Below are 24,733 nucleotides of genomic sequence, written 5' to 3' on the forward strand. Positions count from 1 at the left end.
ACTTTGCCATGCTGCCAGGAGGAGGACCTCACTGCTTCTGCTAGTAGTACCTTTTAATTTTTACTTATGTTCTGGGCTGGCTGCCCTGAGAAGCTCTTGCACAGAGGGAAGATGGGGAGGGAGGGCTGGGAGGCAAAGACAGAGCACCCAGTTCTTGAAGAGGAAGCCCCCCAAGAAGGCCTGGTGGCTCAGGGAATACTGCCCTGGCTAAACCCCCTTTGCGTCTGCCACATTCTACCAGGAGAGAAACCACAAAGTTGCAGTATTGATGAAAGTACTTCTGGTTCTGCTGCACCAGCTACATGTCCACCCGCTGGAGACAAATATAGGCAGATTTAACTAGCTTCACCACCTGTTATACCAGTGCTTAGTGCCTTGGTCTTCACTCCCAGTCCACAAGGGTTGCCAATAGGTCAGGTTTTCAGGATATTCCTAATGAATATACATGAGAGAGATTTGCATGCATACTATCTCCATTGTATATAAATCATGCATATCAATTAGAAATACCATGAAAATGTGGCCTGGACTGGGAATGAAGACCAAGGGTCTAGTGCATTGAGAAAGCAGTAGTTTTCTGTTTCCATCTGCTGGCAGTAGGACACAAGCCACAAGTCTGCACTGGTGTGGCAGGATGAGAATAAAATAAAGACTTCAGTAAGTTTTTCTGTTGTTGTGGATTGAAAACAATGGAAAGTGTTAATGTTTTCAGGTTGTTTTAAAATGAGAGCCCATTACTATTAATAACCTTTATTCTGTGAAATTCAGAAGCATATGCTTTGGAGTGAATCTCCGTGGGACAAACCTAGAAAATGCCTTACAGCTGATCAGAAGATCTATTCTGCAGGAACTTGTCCAAACCTTTTTTAAACACAGATATGCTAACTGCTGTTACCACATCCTCCAGCAAAGAGTTCCAGAGCTTAACTATTCGTTGAGTGAGAAAATATGTCCTCTTTCTATTTGTTTTAAAAGTATTTCCATGTAACTTCCTTGAGTGTCCCCTAGTCTTTGTACTTTTGGAATGAGTAAAAAATCAATTTACTTCTACTCGTTCTACACCACTCAGGATTTTGTAGACCTCAGTCATATCTGCTCTCATCCATCTCTTTTCCAAGCAGAACAGCCCTTACCTTCTGAATGTACAGCATTGCACCTGACTCTACTGGAAGATTTATATGTGCCATTCTCATAACAAAGGAATGAACCTGAATAATACAAATCCCGGTGCTGTATTCCTAAAACCCAGTTTTTCCCACTTGAGAACAAGCCTTTGCCAGCACTGTACTAGAAGAGCATGGCTGGAATGGACATACCTGCCACAGCTCTGGAGGAACTACTTCCACCCAGGCCTCACAAGACAGAATTCGATCAAAGGAGTTCAAGAGGACTTCCAGGGTCCTTGGGGACAAGGAACAAAACTTCCACACCTCAGAAAGGACCATCCAAGAAACACAAGTGACAAAACAAAGGAGAGAAGAGTTATGACAGGTTTGGCAGGTTAAAGAGGAGAAGAGTGGATTGAAAGAGCTCAACATACCTTGGGGTTGACTGGTACAGCTCCATGGTTGAGTAGAGCTAGGACAATCCTCTCTGGTTGCCACTCCAAATAGTCCTCCACAACCTGCAAGATGCAGTCCAGGGGTGCATAGCCAGCACAGTTCACGGCATTCACTTCTGCCCCATGCTGGAGTAGCAAGTCTACAATCTGATGGTGGCAATTGCCACATGCATTGTGGAGAGGAGTGTGGTCCTTCCGGCCAGCCATCCTCACATCTGCCCCACCATCTACCAGCTTCTTCACCACAAGGTAGTACTTGCTAGCTTTCTGGGGATCATCAGCACTGGCGCAGGCAGTATTTAGAGCCGTCTCCCCTTCTCTGTTCCTGAGTGAGAAGTTGGCACCATTGCAGAGGTAAAGATTCACATGCTTCTCCAGGCCGTGCTTGGCCGCTACATGCAGAGGGGTCATGCGCCTATCTCTGGTGGTCAAGTTCACTGAGGCTCCAAACTCCAACAGCAGCTGTGCACATCTGAAAATAAAGTACAGCCTTGGTTAGAATTAAAATCTGTTTGAAAGCCAGCCATTTCATCTTTTAGAATGATGAGGAGCAGCGTGCATAGGGTGAGTCTGAGAACAGCAAGCACTACGACATGGAATTAGCTGACTGAAAATGTGGTTACAAAGCAGTTTACATATTATATACAGGTACTTATTTTGTACCTGGGGCAATGGAGGGTTAGGTGACTTGCCTAGGGTCACAAGGAGTTGCAGTGGGAATCAAATCCTGGTTCTCATGCCACTGCATTAATCGTTAGGCCACTCCTCCACTCCTGCGGTCATTAGTGTGTAAATTAGAAAGCCGGTTGCCAGTAAAAAGTTAGTTTACCAAATCTTTCCTCTACACTTGTTTATGATGCCTGTTGTATTATAGACACTGACTCTAATAGGATAGCCAGTAGCAGTCAGACCTACTCGAGGGTCTCCAGTGATGTGCAGAGATGAAGCGGAGCACTGCCATCCTCTGAAAGGATGTTTGGGTTGGCACCACACTTGAGAAGGAATTGGGTGCATTCAGTGTGATGGCTCATGCAGGTGTCATGGAGAGCAGCTCTCCCACCCACTGTTGCATTGATGTCAGCTCCCTGGATTATCAAGTGCTTTATGCAGTCAATGTAGCCTCTGGTAGCTGCAATCCGTAAAGGAGATGTGTGCTTCTTCTTAGGGTTCAAAGCCCAGAGACCTGTAGTAAGGGTCAGAAAAGGAGAAATGCTAGTAGCCGCTGAGACCTAAAGGGAGTAATTTTATAAAGCTTATGGGGCATTTAAAGCTTCTTTTACATATAGACATCAGGGGCGTAGCTACGGGTGGGCCTGGGTGGGCCCAGGCCCGCCCAATCTCGGCTCAGGCCCACCCAGGCAGCCGGCAGCTGTCCGGTCCTCCTCTGCCTAATTTTGTTTTGAGTGCAGTACTACACGGTGCCGCTATTCCGTCGCTCACTCCCGAGTCCCCATCCAATTTTAATCTAGTTTCTGGACTCTACAGTTTTGCTTTGCTCCTCCCACTCATGCGCACGACGGCACTGCATTGCTGCATGGGAAGGGAAATTATGCCGGCTACCGTCGCGGTCGCGGTTCCTCCACTCTGCCCTGCAAATCCTGGCAAATATAACGCGAGTCCGGTGAGAGGTGGCACAAGAGGAGAAAGACAGCGGAGGACCCGATCCCTGGCTCCCTCCCAACCCGTGTAAGTGCTCTGAAGAATGTGCCCCAGTCACTCAGCCCTAGTTCTGACCCTAGTTGCATCTCTTCACATCAGGAATGGCAATTTTCCAGACCATACAACAGATGTCTTTTTGAATCCAACATGCTATGTTTTACAGAGGGTAAAACATGTATCATGCAGCAGCCATGGATTTAAAACCCTACTGCTTCCAAGCAGTCAAGCACATTTCTTCCTCTGTTTCTGCTCTATTTCATCCAGCCATACTTGGAAATGTAAATACAGTAGAACCTGCACAATATGCAGACTACTTGGTATGTAACGTTTCTCTGAATCTTCTCACTCTCCATTGAACGTGAATAATACTTGGAGCAACAAACCTGCTTGAAACTTACCATAAAAAGCAACCAAGGCAGAAATGTTATTGGGCTTTAGCAAATCAAAGATACAATCAAGGAGAACTGAACAGTACAATTATCAATCTGTCTATCAGAGAGGATAAGAGGTAAACTTAACAACTATTGCGATAAGTAGTTTTATCAAACATAAGGACAATAAATGTCAGTAATCTCAATAGCAAAAATAGTAGTGAGTGAAAGAAAGTTACAAGAAAAGGAGGGGAGAAATGGGAAACCAAAAAAAAAAAGGAGAAGAGGAAGAATGATCATGATAATATCTTTTAAAGTTACTGTTATAAACCTTGTTGTATTAATATGTTAGTAAGTGGCATTAACATAAAGTAATATGTAATATATATTATTCAGATTTATTTATAGACATCATGTTATTGTCCTTTCTTGTGCCAAATAGTTTTTTAATAGGTAGCCATACTTTGTCAATTTGTGGAGAGGTTTTAAATTTGATGGCAAGAGAAGATTCAAACTGACGGATTTGCAGTATTGAGTGCCACCAGAAGTGGGAATTGAATTTAGTGTTATCCTTCCAGTTAGCTAAAACCATTATGAGAGCTATTGCAATTAAGGCATCATATAATTTAGAATTATACATATCTAAAGGGTTTTCAAAAGCTAAAGATCCAAATATAATTTTGCTGGTTGAAAGAGCTTCTGAAAAGTGTAGTACATCAGATATTATTTCCCAAGCTTTATTCCATTTATTTATTTATTTACTTACTTACTTACTTACTTAAATAATTTATACTACCTTCTATCTAGAATTCTATGGAATCTTGCTACTCATTTGGATTCTGCCAGGTATTTGTGACTTGGATTGGCTTCTGTTGGAAAAAGAATACTGGGCTAGATGGACGTTTAGTTTGACCCAGTAGGGCAATTTCATGTTGAGTGCCAGATTTTTTTTTTTTTTGATAATTATAACATTACATTTATGTATTAACATAAATCACACACATCAGGCAATAATATTACAAAAGGAAGTCAGTATTTAAGGAAAAGAAATAAAAAGAGTGCCAGATTTTAATTGCTGGAAATTTAAGCCAGAGTATTGGGTCTTCAGGTTAAGGTGCTGCCCTCAGTCATACCTGAACTGCGCATTGTAATTTTGCCTTCCTGGTTTTCTTCTAGTAATAGCTCATATAATCTTGGGGTCCCCTGAAGTGGGGAAGGGAAAAGCTGATGCCAGGCTGAAGGGCAGGGATGGGACTGATGCCAGGCTACAGGACAATTGCTAATGTATGGTCCTCTATTCTGTAATTGATGAGAGTTGGTATGTGCTCTGCATGTGACCAAGGTGAGAGATTCTGCTGGCATGTAGTTTGTGTCGGGTTGTAAGAGTCTGACTTGTCTGACTTTTCCAAATGGAAGTGTATTGCTGTTATGTATATGCACTGCTGCATTCATAAAAGTACTGTTATTGGTATTTGTGTTCAGAATTGGTGTTGAGATTTGCAACATAGGCTCTAAGAAGTTTCTTTGCAGGATTTAGTGTTACTTCACAAAGTACCTGACAGTTAAGGGATTTTGTATTGCTATTATTGAGGTGCTACCAGAATTTGAATACATCTTTCCTGTGTATTTATATTGCAAGATCCTGTCGTGTGTTGAGAGGTTTGCCACTGTAGTATACTTATGTCTGGTAAATTTTAAGAGATGGGATAATGTAATTATATTTAAAAATATTGGTTTTTCTGTTATGTATGGTGGTTTACGCTGATGCAGCTGTTAGGCAGACTACTTAGAAATCCATCATCAAGTGCACTCTAAGGCCTTATTTTGTAGTATCCCAAGAAACACTACTCATACCTATATACATAGTGCCCACCCATATTAACTCTGGGCCCACCCAAAATGTCAAGTCTGGCTACGCCACTGATAGACATGGGCTTTTATTAAAACTGTGTGACTGCACACAAGAGAATGTTTGTTTTTAAGTGTTCCTGAGGTCATAGACTAGTTTCAGCAGAGGAAAGGCACCCAGTGACTCATAAGGAGAAAACAAAAAGAGATAAGACCAAGCATTCAAAAAGTTATTCAGAAGAAATGATCTTATAAGGCCTATTCTTAAATATACCAGCTACTAACTGAACTCATGCTGTAGCTTCTCTTTTAATGAAAGGCCAAGAAAAAATTCCCTAAGGAAACTGGTAAACATCAGTGGTAAAAATCTGGCAAGAAGTCAAAGGAATGGTACAGTACAACAGATGAATTACTGTGCAGAAGAGAAGAGCGGGATGTGGGAGTGAATGTATCTGATGATCTTAAGGTGGCCAAATAGGCAGAAAAGGGGATGGCAAAAGCCAGAAGGATGCTTGGGTACATAGGCAGAGGAATGGCCAGAGGGAAATGGATGTGATACTGCCTCTGTATAAGTCTCTGGTGAGACCTCATTTAGAGTACCGTGTGCAGTTCTGGAGGCCGCACCTTCAAAAAAGATATAAACAGGATGGAGTCGGTCCAGAGGGTGGCTACTAAAATGGTCAGTGGTCTTCATCATAAAGCATATGGTGACAGTCTTAAAGATTTCAATATGTATACTTTGGAAGAAAGGCAGGAGAGGGGCGATAATGATAGAGACATTCAAATACCTATGTGGCATAAATGCACAGAAAATGAGTTTTTTTTTTCAATTGAAAGGAAGCTCTGGAATGAGAGGGAGGGGGTCATAGAATGAAAGTGAAAGGAGATAGACTCAGGAGTAATATCAAGAAACATTCTTTATGGAAAGAGTGGTGGATGCATGGAATGGCCTCCTAGTGGAGACAAGAACTGTATCTGAATTCAAGAAAGCAGGGGGCCAGCACAAAGGAAACTCTAAAAGAGAGGAAGGGATTGTAGAGTTTAGTAGCTGATATGGATGAACAGACTGGATAGGCCATGAGGTTTAATCTGCCATCATTTTCTGTGGGGTTCTTTTACTATGGTGAGCTGAAAAATGGCCAGCGGTAGTGTAGACGCGTGTTTTGGGTGCACACACAATTAGTTTTCAGCGCACCTTTTTTTATATTTGCCGAAAATGGACATGCAGCAAAATGAAAATTGCCGCGCGTCCATTTTAGGTCTGAGACCTTACCGCCAGCCGTTGACCTAGCAGTAAAGTCTCACGAGATAACCAGGCGTTAATGACCTGCGTGCGGCAGAAAATAAAAATTATTTTTCGGCCACACACCAAAAATGAAATTACCGCAAGAGCCACGCGGTACCCATGTGGTAACTCTATTTTGGGGCACATTGGGCGTAGATGCTTATGGGGCTTAGTAAAAGGGCCCCTATGTTTCTCCTCCCCCCCCCCCCCCCATCAGAAAGGGCCCCAGACCAAAGAAGGATCCACATCAGGGGAGCAACTGCAAGTGGACTGCCTTCTTTCCTTGTGTCCTCTTGCATGGGCTTCTTAGATGCAATTTACACCACTAGTGAAGATTACAGAAAGTCTGGTTTCCTGTTTGGTATAGTAACTTTCCACACATTTCAAAGAACATAGACTTACAAAGTTGCATAGGTTACTGTGGAACTTTGTAAGTCTATGTGCTTTGAAACTGAGCCTCTATAGACACAGTTTTCCCCTAGGGAAACAAAGCAAGAAATGGAATCGGCTGGTGAGCACAGGCACCAACCAATGGCAAAGCAGTTCTAAAAATGCTTTGGGACATCACTGTGTGCTCTGAGCTGCCTAAGATTTCAACTGAATTCAGCTGAACTGCTTAGCTTCCCTATAGAAAAGGAAAAGAAAAAAGGGAAGGGGCAGCCCAAGGCAATCTGCCACCTGAGGCAGGGATGAGATGCTGCCTTGCCCCGGCCTCCGCCAAGGTCTGGCATCTCCACCCTTCCCCCTCAACCTTCTTTTCCAAGTTTACCTTCTTTTTTTCTTTTCCAAAAGGCAGCAGGGGCAGTGGCAATGATTCTCATAGGCTGCCCTGCTGTCGGAACTGGCCTCTTCGTTCTACTGCTTCCCGCCTCTGAAGAAACAGGAAGTTATGTCAAGAGGCAGGCCGCAGTAGGGAGAAGAGTCCAGTGCCAGCGGCATGGCAGCCTAAGGGAATTGCTGCTGCTGCCAACATTTGGGGAAAAAAAAGGTAAGCACAGGGAAGATGGCTGAGGGAAGGGAGGAGATGTCTCTCCATGGAGAGTGCAACCTGAGGCCCCCATCTCAGTTGGCCTAATGGTAGGGCTGCCACTGGAAAAGGGGGGTCTTAAGTGCTGGGAGCATTGGGGGCTCTGAAAAGCATGAACTGGGGGCACTAGTGTTGAACTCATATTAATTAATATATGCCTGAGTGATCAAGAAGCACCTTAAGAACATAACATAAGCGCTGCCATACTGGGACAGACCGAAGGTCCATCAAGTCCAGTATCCTGTTTCCAACCGTGACCAATCCAGGTCACATATACCTGGCAAGATCCCAAAATAGTAAAACAAATTTTGTGCTGTGTATCCTAGAAATAAGCTGTGGATTTTCCCAAGTCCATTTTAACAATGGCTTATGGAATTTTCTTTTAGGAAATTATCCAAACCTTTTTTAAATCCTGCTAAGCTAACTGCTTTTTCCACATTCTCTGGCAATAAATTCCACAGTTTAATTACACACTAAGAAATATTTTCCTTGGTTTGTTCTAAATTTGCTACTTAGTAGCTTCATTGCGTGCCCCCTAGTCCTAGTATTTTTTTGGAAAGAGTAATCAAGCGATTCTTGTCTACATGTTCCACTCCCCTCAGCTGTCTCTTGGTCTTCTCTCATAGGGAAGTTGTCCCATCCCCTTTATAATTTTTGTCACACTTTTCTGTCCTTTTTCGAATTCTGCTATATCTTTTTTGAGATGCAGTGACCAGAATTGCACACAGTATTCAAGGTGCAGTCACACCATGGAGCGATATATAGAAGGCCATTTTCGAAAGGGATGTCCAAGTTTTGATGAGGGCGTCCTTGCAAAACGTCCCCATCCAGGGGCGGGGATACCCGTATTTTTGAAACAAGATGGACGTCCATCTTTCGTTTCGATAATATGGTCAGGGACGCCCAAATTCTGAAATTTGGTCGTCCTTAGAGATGGTCATACCTAGACTTGGTCATTTCTGATTTTCGGCGATAATCGAAACCAAGGACATCCATCTCAGAAACGACCAAATGCAAGCCATTTGGTCGTGGGAGGAGCCAGCATTTCTAGTGCACTGGTCCCCTTGACATGCCAGGACAGCAACCGGGCACCCTAGGGGGCACTGCAGTAGACTTCATAAATTGCTCCCAGGTACATAGCTCCTTTACCTTGTGTGCTGAGCCCCCCAACCCCCCTAAAACCCACTACCCCAACTGTACACCACTACCATAGCCCTTACAGGTGAAGGGGGGCACTTAGATGTGGGTATAGTGGGTTTGTGGTGGGTTTTGGAGGGCTTGCTGTTTCCTCCACAAACGTAACAGGTAGGGAGGGGATGGGCCTGGGTCCGCCTGCCTGAAGTGCACTGCACCCACTAAAACTGTTCCAGGGACCTGCATACTGCTGTATGACATTAGAGGCTGGCAATCAATATTTTGAAAGGTGTTTTTTGAGGGTGGGAGGGGGTTAGTGACCACTGGGGGAGTAAGGGGAGGTCATCCCCAATTCTCTCCGTTGGCCATCTGGTCATTTTGGGCACCTTTTTGTGCCTTGGTTGTAAGAAAAACACGATCAGGTAAAGTTGTCCAAGTGTTCGTCAGGGACATCCTTGTTTCTTTTGATTATGGGTCGCGGATGTCCTAGTGTTAGGCACGCCCAAGTCCCGCCTTCGCTACGCCTCCGATACACCCCCTTGAACTTTGGCCGTCCCTGCAACGGAAAGCTGTTGGGGGACATCAAAAATCGGCTTTCGATTATACCGACTTGGAGGACCCTGTGAGAAGGACGGCCATCTTCTGATTTATGTCGAAAGATGGGCATTCTTCTCTTTTGAAAATGAGCCCAATAGGCTCGATAATATTTTAATTTTTGTTTTCCATTCCTTTCTTAATAATTCCTAACATTCTATTTGTTTTCTTAGATGCCGTTGCACACTGAGCAGAGGGTTTCAAAGCATCATCAATAATGACACCTAGATCCTTTTCCTGGGCAGTGACTCCTAATATGTAACCTTGTATCACGTAGCTATAGTTTGGGCATCCAAATGGCAGATGAGTTTAATGTAAGCAAGTACAAAGTGATGCATGTGGAAAGAGGAACACAGTCTCCCAGTCTTGTAAGGTCCTCGTGCAATTTTTCACAACCCTCTTGCAATTTAATAACTTTGTGTCATCAGCAAATTTAATTACTTCGCTAATTATTCTGGAAATAGGGGGATCATGGGTGTTTTGGGGCAGAGCTTGGGCATAAATTCCAGTTATGCATGCAATTATAAAGGGAACTCCCTTTGCACCATGTGTTCATTGGTGCAAATGGGCACACCTGTATTTACACATGACCCCTGCACTTACACGCTATTCTATAAACCATGCCTAACTTTAGGCGCAGCTTATAGAATAGCGCTTAAGCATTTTTTTGTACCAGCTTTTTAGATGCCATTTACAGAATTCACCCCTACGTCAACATGAGAGAATCCCTTTAAAATATATCGTAAAACAGCATAAAAGCAAGCTATTTTGGTGGCTGATGTATTGAAGAATGGTGTGTCAAAGGAATTAATATGTAATATTTACTAACTTTTGAATACCTTTGTTTATTTTTATTTATAGAATATAGCATGATTACAAACATAATAGCAAAGCATATACCATTTGTACAGAAAAGGAATTAATTCAATACATTATTCAATAAGAAAATAAGAAAAATAAAAAAGGGAAAACCTCAGGGCCCTGTTTATTAAGGCGCTAGCATTTTTAGCATGCGCTAATGCTATATGGGTGTCTCTAGTATTAGTGCGTGCTAAATTTTATTGTGGATTAAAATGTTAGTGCGCCTATAGCATGGCTTAGTAAACAGGGCCCTCGTTGCCTTAATCCACCGTAGTGGAGGTGAAGACAATTATATGGTTAAGTTCATCTTTTTTAAAAATACTAGGAAAAGGAAAGTAATATGAGTGCAGTAAACCCCAAGCCATTAACATAGTAACCCAAACAGTTAGCTGACACTGAACTAACTGCTGAAGTTTAAAATCAGCTCCAGCTTTCTTATTGGCAGCCAAAAAAGATGTCAGTTGTGTGGGGGCGAAAGAAAAGATATTTGACCAACTTATACATTTACATGGAAAAAATGGCCCCCAATTTGAGGACCCCAGGTCTCAACAAAAGAAAGTCTCTTTGTTTTGGGGTGTCCCTTAATACATCAGGATAAATCCTGACTTTACTATTCATAAACAAAACTTTATACTTGAAGAAAAGTCGCAGAACCGGGTCTCTGTTTTTAAGGCAAAAGTCACTATCAAGGTCGTCATTTCTTTCAAATCAGAATCTAAAGTCTTAAGAATTTAAGAAACATTTAAAGTTACAGTTTCTTTTCCAGCCAAAGAGGGCATTTTGAAAAGAAACGTCTAAGTTGGAATTTGGACATCTTTGTAAAACATCCAAATTTGGAGGCAGGGAAAAGGTCATTTTTGAAAAAGATGGACGTCCATCTTTTGCGTTCGCAAATACCATGGACGTCCTTGGATTTGGACATCTTTGATTTTCGGTGATTTTCGAACACAAAGTCGTCCAAGTCTAAAATGTCCAAAGTCAAGCCATTTGGACGTGGGAGGAGGCAGCATTTGTAGTAGACTGGTCCCCTTGACATACCAGGATAGCAATCGGACACCCTAGGGGGCACTGCAGTGGACTTCATAAAATGCTCCCAGGTACACAGCTCCCTTACCTTGTATGCTGAACCCCCCCAAAACTCACTACCCCCAACTGTACACCACTACCATAGCCCTTACAGGTGAAGGGCGGCATCTATATGTGGGTACAGAGGGTTTCTGGTGGGTTTTGGAGGGCTCGCTGTTTCCTCCACAAGTGTAACAAGTAGGGGGGTATGGGCCTGGGTCCACCTGTCTGAAGTGCACTGCACCTACTACTAAACTACTCCAGGGATCTGCATGCGCTGCAATGGACCCGAGTATGACATCTGAGGCTGGCAAGTAATGTTGTTCATCACAATCTTGGGGGTTGGGAGGGGGTTAGTGACCACTGGGGGAGTAAGGGGAGGTCATCTGGTCATTTTGGGCACCTTTTCGTGCCTTATTCGTAATAAAAACAGGTCTAGCTGAAAACATCCAAGTTTTAGTCTTGGACGTCTTTGCTTTGTTCCATTATGGCTCAAAGACGTCCAAGTCTTAGGAACGCACAAGTCCCGCCTTGAACATGCCTCCGATACGCCCCCTTGAGATTTGGATGTCCCTGCAACTGACGTCTGACAAAGATGTCCAAAATGCGGTTTCGATTATACTGATTTGGACATCTCTGGGAGAAGGACGTCCAAGTGCCGATTTATGTCACTTTTTGGATGTCCATCTCTTTCGAAAATGAGCCTGATAGGCTCCTCCATTCTCTTTTTTAATGGTTGCAGATAATATAATTGAACCATAGGAGATATTGCTTCTTTAGAAATTCTCAATACCTCGGTTAAATAACTCACAAAGATTTCCCATAGTGATCTTAGAAAAACTCTTACATAAGTACATAAGTATTGCCATACTGGGACAGACCAAAGGTCCATCAAGCCCAGCATCCAACGTGGCCAATCCAGGTCACAAGTACCTGGCAAGATCCCAAAAAAGTACAATACATTTTAAGCTACTTATCCTAGAAATAAACAGTGGATTTTCCTCAAGTCCGTTTTAATAATGATCAATGGACTTTTCCTTTAGGAAGCCATCCAAACCTTTTTTTAAACCGGCTAACTGCTTTTACTACATTCTCTGGCAATGACTTCCAGAATTTAATTACACGTTGAGTGAAGAAATATTTTCTCCGATTCATTTTAAATTTACTACTTTGTAGCTTCATTGTGTGCCCCCTAGTATTTTTGGAAAGAGTAAACAAGTGATTCACGTCTACTCGTTCCACTCCACTCATTATTTTATAGACCTCTATCATATCTTCCTTCAGCCATCTTTTCTCCAAGCTGAAGAGCCCTAGCTGCTTTAGCCTCTCCTCATAGGGAAGTCATCCCATTCTCTTTACCATTTTCATCGCCCTTCTCTCTACCTTTTGTAATTCCACTATATTTTTTTTTTAGATGAAGTGACCAGAATTGAACACAATATTTGAGGTGCAGTCACACCATGGAGTGATACAAAGGCATTATAACATCCTCATGTTTGTTTTCCATTCCTTTCCTAATAATACCTAACATTCTATTTGGTTTCTTAGCTGCCACCACACACTGAGCAGAGGGTTTCAACGTATCATCAACAACGACACCTAGATCCCTTTCCTGGTTAGTAACTCCTAATGTGGCTCCTTTGCATTGCTTAGCTATAATTTGGGTTCCTCTTTCCCACATGCATCACTTTGCATTTGCTCACATTAAACGTCATCTGCCATTTAGATTCTCAGTCTCGTAAGGTCCACTTGTAATTTTTCACAATCCTCTTGCGATTTAACAACTTTTAATAACTTTGTGTCATCAGCAAATTTAATTTCCTCACTAGTTACTCCCATCTCTAGATCATTTATAAAAAGGTTAAAAAGCAGTGGTCCCAGCACAGACCCCTGGGGAATCCCACTATCTACCCTTCTCCATTGAGAATACTGCCCATTTAACCCTACTCTCTGTTTTCTATCTTTTAACCAGTTTTTAAACCACAATAGGACACTACTTCCTATCCAATGGATTTCCAATTTCCTCTGGAGTCTTCATGAGGTACTTTGTCAAACGGTTTTTGAAAATCCATATACACAATTAGTTACCCTCAAGTTTAAAGCCCTTCCTTGATTTTCAAGGGATTCAACTTTAAATCTTAAAGTTATCTGTTATGAAAGTTTTATTCACTTGCTGTATCAAAGATATATTTTTCTTAGAGTCCTCAATCGCTAATTGTAAATCTTGTATTTTACCTTACAAAGCTTTACTCTTCATTTCTTGCTCTTGAAGGTTAAATTAATTAAACAGCACCAATAAGGCTGTGTAACCATCTCTAAAGAAAAATGTTCAGATTGTTGAGGTTGGAAAAGAAACTATGGGATAGTGGTTAATTGTCCCTGGTCTGTTTCCATGTGGAATCTCCAGAGACTTTCTCTCAGTGGAGATGAATCACCATAGGAATCCCCAGAGCGACTGCTTCCATAGTTGCTGTGGTATGCAAGATCTCAAATGCTTCAGGGTAAACACCTGCACTGTCTCCTCAGCTCCGACCTTCAGCAAGCACTTTGGTGTGCAATTGATTGGGTCTCATGCTCGATTCAAAGAAGGTACCAGATTGTTGCTGCGACGTTCAGTGAACTGGGTTAAGAAATGTCTGAATAGCCAAGGTGCATTCAGGGGACCCCTTCATGTTGTTTGCACCAAGTGGCTGAGAGTCCACTGTTTTTCCACCATAAATTCTCTATGAGTCAAAAATGTATCCTTTGGTCCTGGAGGGGGAGATCCATTTTGGATAGCCCATTGCCACATCTGGATGGCCTCCTGACACAGAGGTTATGATCCGGTACCCCCTGCTTGTTGATGTAATACATCGCAACCTGATTGTCCATTTGAATAGGCACAATTTAATTGAGCAGCTGATCTCTGAAAGTCTTTTCCAATTCTACTATATCTTTTTTGAGATACGGAGACCAGTACTGAACACAATACTCCAGGTGCGGTCGCACCATGGAGCGATACAACGGCATTATAACATCCGCACACCTGGACTCCATACCCTTCCTAATAACACCCAACATTCTATTCGCTTTCCTAGCCGCAGCAGCACACTGAGCAGAAGGTTTCAGCGTATCATCGACGACGACACCCAGATCCCTTTCTTGATCCGTAACTCCTAACGCGGAACCTTGCAAGACGTAGCTATAATTCGGGTTCCTCGTGACATACACGGTGGAGGCCATGTGGCCTAACAACCTCAATATCTGCTGAGCCGTGACCTGCTGGCTGGCATGGAGCTGAGTGGCAAGAGCAACTAGAGTGTCTGCTCTGAGCACTGGAAGAAAAGCCTATGTCTGCTTTCTATCTAGTAGGGCTCCAATGAACTTCAATTGTTGGAGCAGATGGGACTTAGGGTAGTTTAAAACAAATCCTAGTAGCTCTAGCATCCGAATAGTTCTCTGCATAGACTCCATCTTTTGTTGTGCTTTTCACCAGCCAATCTTCCAGGTAGGGGAAACACACGGACTCCCATTCTGCGTAGCGAAGCTGTGACAACCGATAGTCATTTTGTTAAAACCCTGGGAGCTGAGACAAAGCCAAATGACAGGACGCAGTACTGGAAATGATGTGTTCCCACCCAAAATCTGAGATATCTCCGGTGGCCTGGATGTATTGGGATACTCTTGTAGGGTTCCGTTAAGTCCATAGCCAATCTTGTTTCTGAATCACTAGGAAAAGGGTGCCCAGGGAAATCATCCTGAACTTTTCTTTGACCAGGAACATGTTCAGGGCCTTGAGGACTAGGATGGGATACATCTCCCCTGTTTTCTTTGGTACAAGGAAGTACCTGGAATAGAATCCCTTCCCTTCTTCCCCTGGCGGTATGGGCTCAACCACATGAGCCTTTAGAAGGACAGAGTTCCTCTGCAAGTTCTTTCTTGTGAAGACAGCTGATGAAAGATATTCTCAGGGAGCAATTTGGTGGTCTCCTTTGCCAACCAAGACGGACTATTTGAAGAACCCATCGGTCGGAGATTACAAGGGGCACCTTTCTTGGAAAACCTCAGTCTCCCTCCTACCAGTAGGCTGTCCAGTAGTTACTTTGACTGCAGCTATGCTCTGCTGGAGCCCATCAAAAACTCTCTCCCTGTTTTGACTGAGGAGCTGGCAGGGCTTAGGCCCACGCTGTTGATGAGAACGAGTGCGCTGGGGGGCTGAGCCTGCTAAGCGGGGCAAGGAGTGTACCCACACCTTTTGAGAGTAGTAAGGACCCCTCTTTGACTTCACCAAAAACAACCTGGAGTATGAAGATGCAGAAGGCGCTCACCGAGAGTGTCGATGGTATCAGTGTGTTTCTTGATGAGGTCTGCGACCTCCTCCACCTTCTCTCCAAAAAGGTTATCACTTCAGCAAGTGGCATCCACCAATCTCTGCTGGGCCATGAGAGTCTGTGCATCAATATACTCTGAGCAGAAATCCTGGACGCCACATCAAAAGTATCGTAAGCACCACTGGCCAGAAATTTACGACATACCTTTTGCTGTTTGGCCAACTGGCAAGGAGACTTGGCCTGCTCTGGTGGGAGAGAATCTGCCAAATCTGTTATACTGCGCACTAAGTTCCTCATGTAGAGGCTCTTGTAGAGCTGGTATGACTGTTATGACCATTGAGGCCTTATACATCATACACCCAAATGAGTCCAGAGTTTGAGCTTCTCTGCCTGGGGGCACCGAAGCAAAGTATCTGGAACTTCTGGCCCATTTAAGCGTGGATTCCACTACCAGAGAATGAAGAAGCAGGTGCAGCTTATCAAATCCAGGTGAACTCTGAATCCATGCTGTCAGTCTTCTTGGGGAAGACAGAGATAGACAGAGGGGACTCCCAGTTCTTCACCTGAACATCACGTGAGATCTTGTGAAGTGGGACAGTCATAGCTTTTCTAGATGGAGAGTTGTAGTCCAAGACCTCAAGCATCTCAGCCCTGGGCTCGCCCTCCCTCTCCAAATGAATTGGGATGGCAGCTGCCATCTCCTTCACAAAAGCAGGGAAGATGAGACTCTCTAGTCGAGACTTATACCTCTCCTCTGGTGGAGAGGGGTCTGATGGAATACCATAGGACCCCTCCTCTGAGAAGTACCTTGGATCATCATCAGATGTCCATGAGTGGTCTGAATCGGTGTCATAAAAAAAAAAGAAAACTCCACATGGGAGGGCTGAGACTGAGCTTGCTTCAGGTAGAAGGAACTAAGTCCCTGCCTGGAATGGCGTTGAGGTGCAGGCTCCACCCACTACTCTGGCAAAACTTCCTCCATCAATGTTGAGAGGTTACCCGCATGGGTGGCTGTGTATGCTGGTACTGCATATGGCACTGGTGTCGGTGACCACACCGCAGGCTGAGGGCCCTGCAAGGCAGATGGATGCTAGCTCAAGCATTCCTGATGCCAATGCACTCTGCTGTAGAAGTGCCAAGTGCCCTTGGAGCATGGCCTGGATCTGCTCATCGAGGGCGGGCATCAGGTCAGAGGCAGCCTGTTGAACCACTAGTGTAAACTTGGGTACCTGATCCCTGCTACCTGGAGACCTCCGCGCTGGCACCTCCTCGATGGAGGAAGAGCACGCCTCCTGGTGCTGACACTTCTTGGGTACCAGCTCTTTTGGTGTCCTGGTGCTCCTGGCACCATGCATCGAGGGGGATCAATGCTTGTACTTCTTAGCCTTTGCTCGATGCTGACGAGGACGATGTCAAATCCTCCCGTCTCCTCAGTGTCAGGACCCTGTGCAGTGGTTGGCATCAAGGCAGATGGAGACCTGCTCAATGCACGTCCATTCCCAGTGTCAGACATAGGTCTCGTAGCCATGGGGACTGATGCACCCAATGCTGGAGCAAGCGCTGATGTTGACAATTCAGGCCTGGCTCCAAAAATTCTCTTTTTGAGCCTCTCTGGACTTCTGTTTTGCATATGTAAACAAAGAATAGTTAGTGGAGTTATAGTCTGGCCTCAAACACTGGATACACCAGGAATGGGTGTCTGCCCCAGAGATGGACCTATTGCAGTGAGCACAGCGCTTAAAGCCACTGGGAACCTTCAATGACATGGAATGGAAAACAGCCACGGCTAAATCAAACAACTCTATGGTGATATAAGAAAGGGGGCAGATCACAAAAAAATAAAAGGGATAATTCCCGACTGAGGCTCAGGTCTAAGAAGGCCTTGTGAGCCTGAGAAAAATAAAGGAAACTTTTAAAGGGGAAAATAAACTAAACAAACACAAGGGAAAGAGTTGGAAAAAAAAGTCCCAAATAGGGAAAAAGGCAACTCAAGCCAGAAAAACCTGCAAGGGAAGGCACAAAAATCACTTTGAAAAATATCAAATGCGAAGACATTGTGAGGAGCCACGACAAACGTGTCCTCTCCTGACTGCAGATGAGAAGAGACTGATGGTCTTGCACTCACAAGGCAAGCGGGAAGGCGTTTGCGCATGCGCGGTGCGAGCACTGCCATGTAGTCTTAAAGCTGTATTACCCGGCCTAGGCAGTGCTCTACACTGGGTACCCTGGATGACGTCACCCACATGTGAAAATCATCTGGCTTGCTTGTCCTCGGAGATTAGCATGTTCTACTACGGTATCTTACGGCAAAGCACAGCATGAATCACGGATCCTAATACACATAAGCACCGCCATACTGGGAAAAGACCAGGGGTCCATCAAGCCCAGCATCCTGTCTCTGACAGCGGCCAATCCAGGCTTCAAGAACCCGGCAACCTCCCCCCCCCCCCCCAAAAAAAAAAAATGTTTAATAATGTTCAATGGATTTTTCCTTCAGGAATCTGTCCAAACCCTCCTTAAACTCCGTAAGGCCAGCTGCTGTCACTACATTCTCTGGCAACGAGTTCCAGAGACCAACTACATGCTGTGTAAAGAAAAACTTTCTCCTATTTGTTTTAAATCTACCATATTCTAGCTTCATCTTGTGTCCCCTGGCTCTATTATTGTTTGAAAGTAACGCTTCACTTCTGTCCGCTCTGCTCCGCTCAAATTGTAGACTTCTATCATATCACCCCTCAGCCGCCTTTTCTCCAAGCTGAAGAGACCTAACCGTCTTAGCCTTTCCTCATAAGGAAGTCGTTCCATCCCTTTTATCATTTTTGTCACCCTTCTCTGCACCTTCTCAAATTCCTTTATATCTTTTTTTAGATGTGGCGACCAGAATTGGACACAGTATTTGAGGTGCAGTCGCACCATGGAGCGATACAACGGCATTATAACATCCTCATGTTTGTTTTCCATCCCTTTCCTAATAATACTCAACATTGTGTGCGCTTTCCTAGCCGGTAATTTCATAAAAAGGCACTTAGAATGAGAGGGCAAAAAGATGCTTATTTGCAGCCTATACGAGCATAAATCCTGTAGAAATTACAGGTACAATGAACCTATTTACATATATATTTACATCTGTTTGAGAGAAGGCACACAGTACACATGATCAGGCATATTTTCTAAAGTATGTGTGTACATCACTCCTCTGTTCATACCCTGTTCAAACTACACCAAATTCTTTTATGTATGGAGTTATTTTATAAGAGGCATTATATACGTATAGATTGTCATATATGCACAAAAGTAACTTACTAAAATGACCCCAAAATAGGGCGAATATACCCACCCTCCCTCCCTATTCCCCCTCCATCAGTGAAGTTCGTCTGACACACTCCAAATGTCCCTTGCACACACACAGCTTTCCCCAACTGGTAGGTTTGCAAGATCTTGGTTGGTCTTGGCGTCATGCCTTAGATCAGTGGTTCCTAATTCCTAAACCTAGTCCTGGAGGCACCCCAGCCAGTCAGGTTTTCAGGATATCCACAATGAATATTTATGAGAGAGATTTGCTTGCAGTGGAGACAGTGCAAGCAAATCTCTCTCATGAATATTCATTGGGGATATCCTGAAAACCTGACTGGCTGGGGTGCCTCCAGGACCAGGTGTGGGAAACACTGCCTTAGATAACAATTTTATCAACCAAGAAGGCAGCACAATTGCAACTGGAAAGGTAAGTTGGTGTGAAATACGGTTAAAGGAATGGGATCCATGATTACTTTATTCAGTGTGCTGTCTGCCTTGGTTATCAGCCGCCCTTCACGCGGAGCCCCTAGGGAACTTGTGGGTAATATTAGCCGATTTGATAAACAGCAGCAGCTGTCACCTGGCATGATCTGCAATCGAGTTTAAGGCTTTTGCTAAGTGCTATCTAAAATGTTTGAATCCAGGCCTTTTGTCCTTCTTTATTTAAAATGTGAAAACATTGAAGGACTGCTGTGATCAACTGCACCTATCTGTAAGAATTTGAAAGTGCTCCTTCATCAACAAGAACAATACCTACCTGCCTGCCTGGAAACAAACAGTGTCTGTGCAGTCTCTAAACCAGCAGCAAGAGAAACCAAGCTCCAAAAGCTGGAGCTCCCAGCCCAGTTTCTCTTTACTAGTATTTGATATTTACTGCCTGTTGTACCAAAGTGTTTTTACCCATTTTCCCCTGGATTCTATATAGTGCAACTGGAGTTGTGCACACAAATCAGGTCGTATTCTGATTTGCGCGCACAACTTAATTATCTTAACAAGCCAATCAGTGCTGATAAGAGCCACTTCACAGGCAATTGACACTAATTGGCATTAATTAGAATTTACACATAGAACCTGCTAAGCATATTCTTTAAAGGTCTGCACGTAAATTCTAAGATTCAGAACCATAAAGGGGCATGGCCTTGTGTGTGGAATGAGCGGGTTGTAGGAGTTTCTAAAATCTATGTGCGCTGATATAGAATCCTCCTGGACCACGCCTGAGTCGCCAGCATTTTTCACCATTTCCTTCCAGTACATTTTCAATATGTTTTCCCCTGTAATTTTATTTCCCCCGTTTACTTCATGCCTTTCGCTCTTCTACATGCCCTAAACAGTCCTGGAGCTCTCTTTCCTAGGGGCTTTTTCTAGCATTCAGTTTCCCAAAGTGAAGTATTGATGGGCAGCACTCAGCCTCCATTTGTCCATTTGCACATAAGGTGCAGTGTTGTTGGCAAAGTTATTCAAAACAAAGTCTGTGACACTCCAGGATTTCCTATACTCCTACCCCACTAAACCAAAATGTTTGTGCTCAGGAATGAGTTATGACCTCTAGTTATCTGTAGTAATTGTTCTCCTATGCTTCTCCTCCTTTTTTTGTGTTTTTTTGTTAAATCTCTTAAGGGGCTCATTTTCGAAACAGAAAAACATCCAAAAAGTGGCAGGTGGATCTTTTTTTGTCCACATCACTATTTTTTAAATCCACTGTTGGGATATTTCTCTATGCAGTTCAGCTGCAGTGTGTCCACATCACAAGGGTGCATGACAGCGGCAGGATCTGGGCGTTCCCAAAACTTGGGACATTTTTCTGCCATAACGGAACAAAGCAAAAACGTCCAGGACTAAAAGTCAAACAGTTTGGTCTAGATCTGTTTCAATCACGACAAAGTCATATAAAGGTGCCCTAAATAACCCCTGGAGGGATTAAGACATGACCCCCCCCCCCCCCACTCCTCAAATATATAAAAGAAACAGTACATAGCAGCCTCTATGACAGCTTCAGATATTATGGCTAGTCCTATTACAGCAGCAAGCAGGTCCCTGGAGTAGCCTAGTGGACAGTGCAAGTACACTGTAGAGAAGGGGACCCAAGTCCATATCCGCCAGGGTCATTATGCTCATATTAGCCCTCTCAAGTCACTTCACTGGCTTCCTATCCGTTTCTGCATATAGTTCAAACTCCTCTTATAAGTGCATTCACTCTGCAGCTCCTCAGTACCTCTCCACTCTCATCTCTCCCTACATTCCTGCCCGGGAACTCCATTCACTGGGTAAATCTCCCTTATCTGCACCCTTCTCCTCCACTGCTAACTCCAGACTCCATTCCTTTTATCTTGCTGCACCATATGCCTGGAATAGACTTCCTGAGCCGGTAAGTCAAGCTCCATCTCTGGCTGTCTTCAAATCTAAGCTAAAAGCCCACCTTTTTGATGCTGCTTTTAACTCCTAACCCTTACTCACTTGTTCAGTACCCTTATTTTATCATCCTCACTTTAATATTCCCTTATCTCTTGTTTGTCTGTCCTAATTAGATTGTAAGCTCTGTCGAGCGGGAACTCTTCATGTTCAAGTGTACAGCGCTGCGTACGTCTAGTAGCGCCATAGAAATGATAAGTAGTAGAAGTAGCATATCACGCTCTTAACTTGTGGTGGAAAGTGTGAGCTGTCCAAAACCCATCAAAAACCTACTGTACCCACATAGAGGTGATATCTACAGACATAAGGGCTATTGTAGTAGTGTAGAGTTGGGCACAGTAGATTTTTTGGTGGGTTTTGGAGGGCTCCCCATACAATATAAGGGGGTAATGGTGAGATGTGTATCTGAGACCTTTTATGGGACATCCACTGCAGTGTCTGTGTGACCAGTCTACTAAGAATGCTGCCCCACCCCCCAATATTTCCCTTGGACTTTTTCTTCCCCCCAAAAACGGTCACAAAAGTTAAACACACCGAATAGAAAACGTCTACAAAATGTCTAGGAAATGGCCGTTTTCAAAACAAAGAGAGAGAATTTTTTTTGTGTGGTTCAGAAATCACTATGTTCACCACTTGATTTTTGAATGTTTTCAGCAAAACATCTAAAACCGTATTTAGACATCACATCACTAATGCCCCTCCACATCTGTAAATCGCTCTGATGTAGCGCTCGAAGGTTGGTATAACAAATGTACTGAAATAAAATTTTTAAAAACAGTATGTACAGATTCATAATTTGTTACTTTTAACAGTACATGTGGTGCACTGTATCTAGACGTTAGCTATACATCCCACATTACTAATTCCTATAGAGCACTATTAGATCTTGGGACAAGAGATGCTATTATTGTCATGATTAAGCACCTCTTTTTTTGTTCTGTAGCACGTTTCCTACCTAGTTCTGTAGACCATAGCAGTTCCTCACTGACAGTCTCCACAATCAAGTTAGCAGTCACTTGATCTTTGAAGAGGGTCTGGATGTGCTGAAGGTCCCCCGTGTACAAGGCATTGTGGACTGTAGGATCTCGGCAGTATCGAGGCTGGTGGGATAGTGTGGAGCTCCTGGATGCCGGCAGAGCCCTTCTGGGCAGGTATCGGCGAGCAAGGGCTCGCCTGTGTTCGTCCAGCTCTAGCATTTCCCTCTGCAAGCGCAGGGATCGCAGAGTGGATGAGGTGAAAGTGAAGGTTTCCTGTGCCATTGCGTGGGAACTTGGAGATCTGGAAAGGGAAATGGTGGGAGCTAGCCTTAGTTCTGTAGAGACTGGAGCAATGCAGTGATCAGCTCCTAAAAATACAGTCATGATCCTGTGCTCATGGGAAGGGGGATTCTATAAATAGGCAGAAGCCGGTAAACATATTTATGCAATGAAAGCAGAAATCCTCCAAGGGCTGCTCAAAGTAATTACCCCCGGTAGCAAAGGGACTGTACCCTGGTGTTCAGATGTGGAATGATCTCCCATACAATCCTCTTGAAAAACAAAGCCACAGTAAGCAGACCTTGTGCAAAAACTACACAAATACAGTGTTTGGCAACACTGTAAACTGTTATAATGGTGATTTCAAATGGTGATATGTGGAATTTGTCATTAATTAGATAAAATATTTTTAAAATATCTAACTTATTTTGGGGTTTTTGTTTTTTAGTGTTCAACATTTTTATTGATGATAAACATATATTGTCACAACAATAGTCCGGAGTGCACACAGTGAGGGGCATAATGGAACAGAAACGCCTATCTCCATGGGCGTTTATCTCCGAGAACGGGTCCGTGAAGGGGCGGGGCGGATCGTATTTTTTAAAAGAAAAAGACGCCCATGTTTTATTCGTCAAGGTGTGAGCTGGGCGTTTTTGCTTTTCAGCGATAATGGAAAATGAAATCGCCCAGCTCAAAAATGAATAAATCCAAGGCATTTGTTCGTGGGAGGGGCCAGGAGTCTTAGTGCACTGGTCCCCCTCACATGGCAGGACACCAACCGGGCACCCTAGGGGGCACTTTTACAAAAACCAAAAAAAAGGTAAAAGAGCTCCCAGGTGCATAGCACCCTTCCCTTGGGTGTTGAGCCCCCCAAATCCCCCTCAAAACCCACTGCCCACAAGTCTACACCATTACTATAGCCCTAAGAGGTGAAGGGGGGCACCTACATGTGGGTACAGTGGGTTTGGGGGGGTTGGACGACTAGTAGCATTAAGCAGCACAATTGTAACAGGTAGGGGGGGGGATGGGCCTGGGTCCACCTGCCTGACGTCCACTGCACCCCCTAACAACTGCTCCAGGGACCTGCATACTGCTGCTTGGGAGGAGGGTATGACATTTGAGGGTGAAAGTAAAAAGTTGTAAAACATCATTTGTTGTGGTGGGAGGGGGTTAGTGACCACTGGGGGAGTCAGGGGAGGTCATCCCCGACTCCCTCTGGGGGTCATCTGGTCATTTAGGGCACTTTTGGGGGCCTTATTCGTCAAAAAACAGGGTCCAGGAAAAGTGTCCTAAATTCTAGCTCAAAACTGTTCCATTATCGGCGAAGGGCGCCCATCTCTGTTCGCCCGATAACCACGCCCCAGTTCCGCCTTCGACACGCCTTCGATACGCCCCCGTCAACTTTGTCCGCATCCGCGACGGAGTGCAGTTGAAAGCGTCCAACGTTCGGCTTTCGATTATACCGCTTTATTTGTTTTTGTGAGAAGAACGCCCATCTCCCGATTTAGGTCGGAACTTGGGCGTTATTCTCGTTCGATTATAAGCAGGAGTGTCACCCCCAAGACTTCCATTCGTATAATAACATAACAGCATTCATCATCAACTTTTTTGTTTAACATTTCCTCCCTTATCCCCTCCCCGCCTTCCCTTGTATCTCCCAACCGAATCTTGTGTTCTTATAGATTCGTTGGAATCCCTCCTATTTCCCTTTCTCAAGGGTAAAACTAGTGTTTATAAAGTCCCCCTTCCCTACCTCTTCGTCCATCCCAGCCCCTTCCCTTTACTTTACACAGAGTCTGACACCTTTCTTATTCATCCAACTTATATCAAAAAGGAACAGATTTAAGCGACACAACCTAAGGCCGTTATGTCTCTCAAACTAGTGTGCGTGCATCCAATTATGCCCCCTTATCACTTAATGGATGTGGCTGTCTCTCAGTCACACATGTCTTTCAAAATCCCTCGTTATCAATCTAGTGACTTGTTTAATTGGTGAAATATTTGTCTTCCACCTCCTTAAGTAGGGTGTCATATTAATCACCTAGTCAAACTGTTCCTC

General features: G+C 44.0%; 1 protein-coding gene across 1 annotated transcript in view; it reads right to left on the reverse strand.

Annotated features, from left to right (window-relative positions):
- The window catches only part of ASB16 (ankyrin repeat and SOCS box containing 16), a 36,983-nt gene extending 14,255 nt beyond the window's left edge, over positions 1–22,728 (reverse strand). Inside the window, exons 1-4 of the mRNA XM_030221156.1 lie at positions 22,374–22,728; positions 2,477–2,744; positions 1,541–2,033; positions 1,317–1,430 (exon numbers count right to left, since the gene is read on the reverse strand). Of these exons, the coding sequence (XP_030077016.1) occupies positions 1,317–1,430; positions 1,541–2,033; positions 2,477–2,744; positions 22,374–22,677 (1,179 nt within the window). The 5' untranslated portion in view covers positions 22,678–22,728. The remainder of the gene's footprint in view (positions 1–1,316; positions 1,431–1,540; positions 2,034–2,476; positions 2,745–22,373) is intronic.
- Positions 22,729–24,733: the final 2,005 nt, after the last annotated feature.

Source organism: Microcaecilia unicolor, chromosome 12 (assembly GCF_901765095.1).
Source record: "Microcaecilia unicolor chromosome 12, aMicUni1.1, whole genome shotgun sequence".
NCBI classification, from domain to species: domain Eukaryota; kingdom Metazoa; phylum Chordata; class Amphibia; order Gymnophiona; family Siphonopidae; genus Microcaecilia; species Microcaecilia unicolor.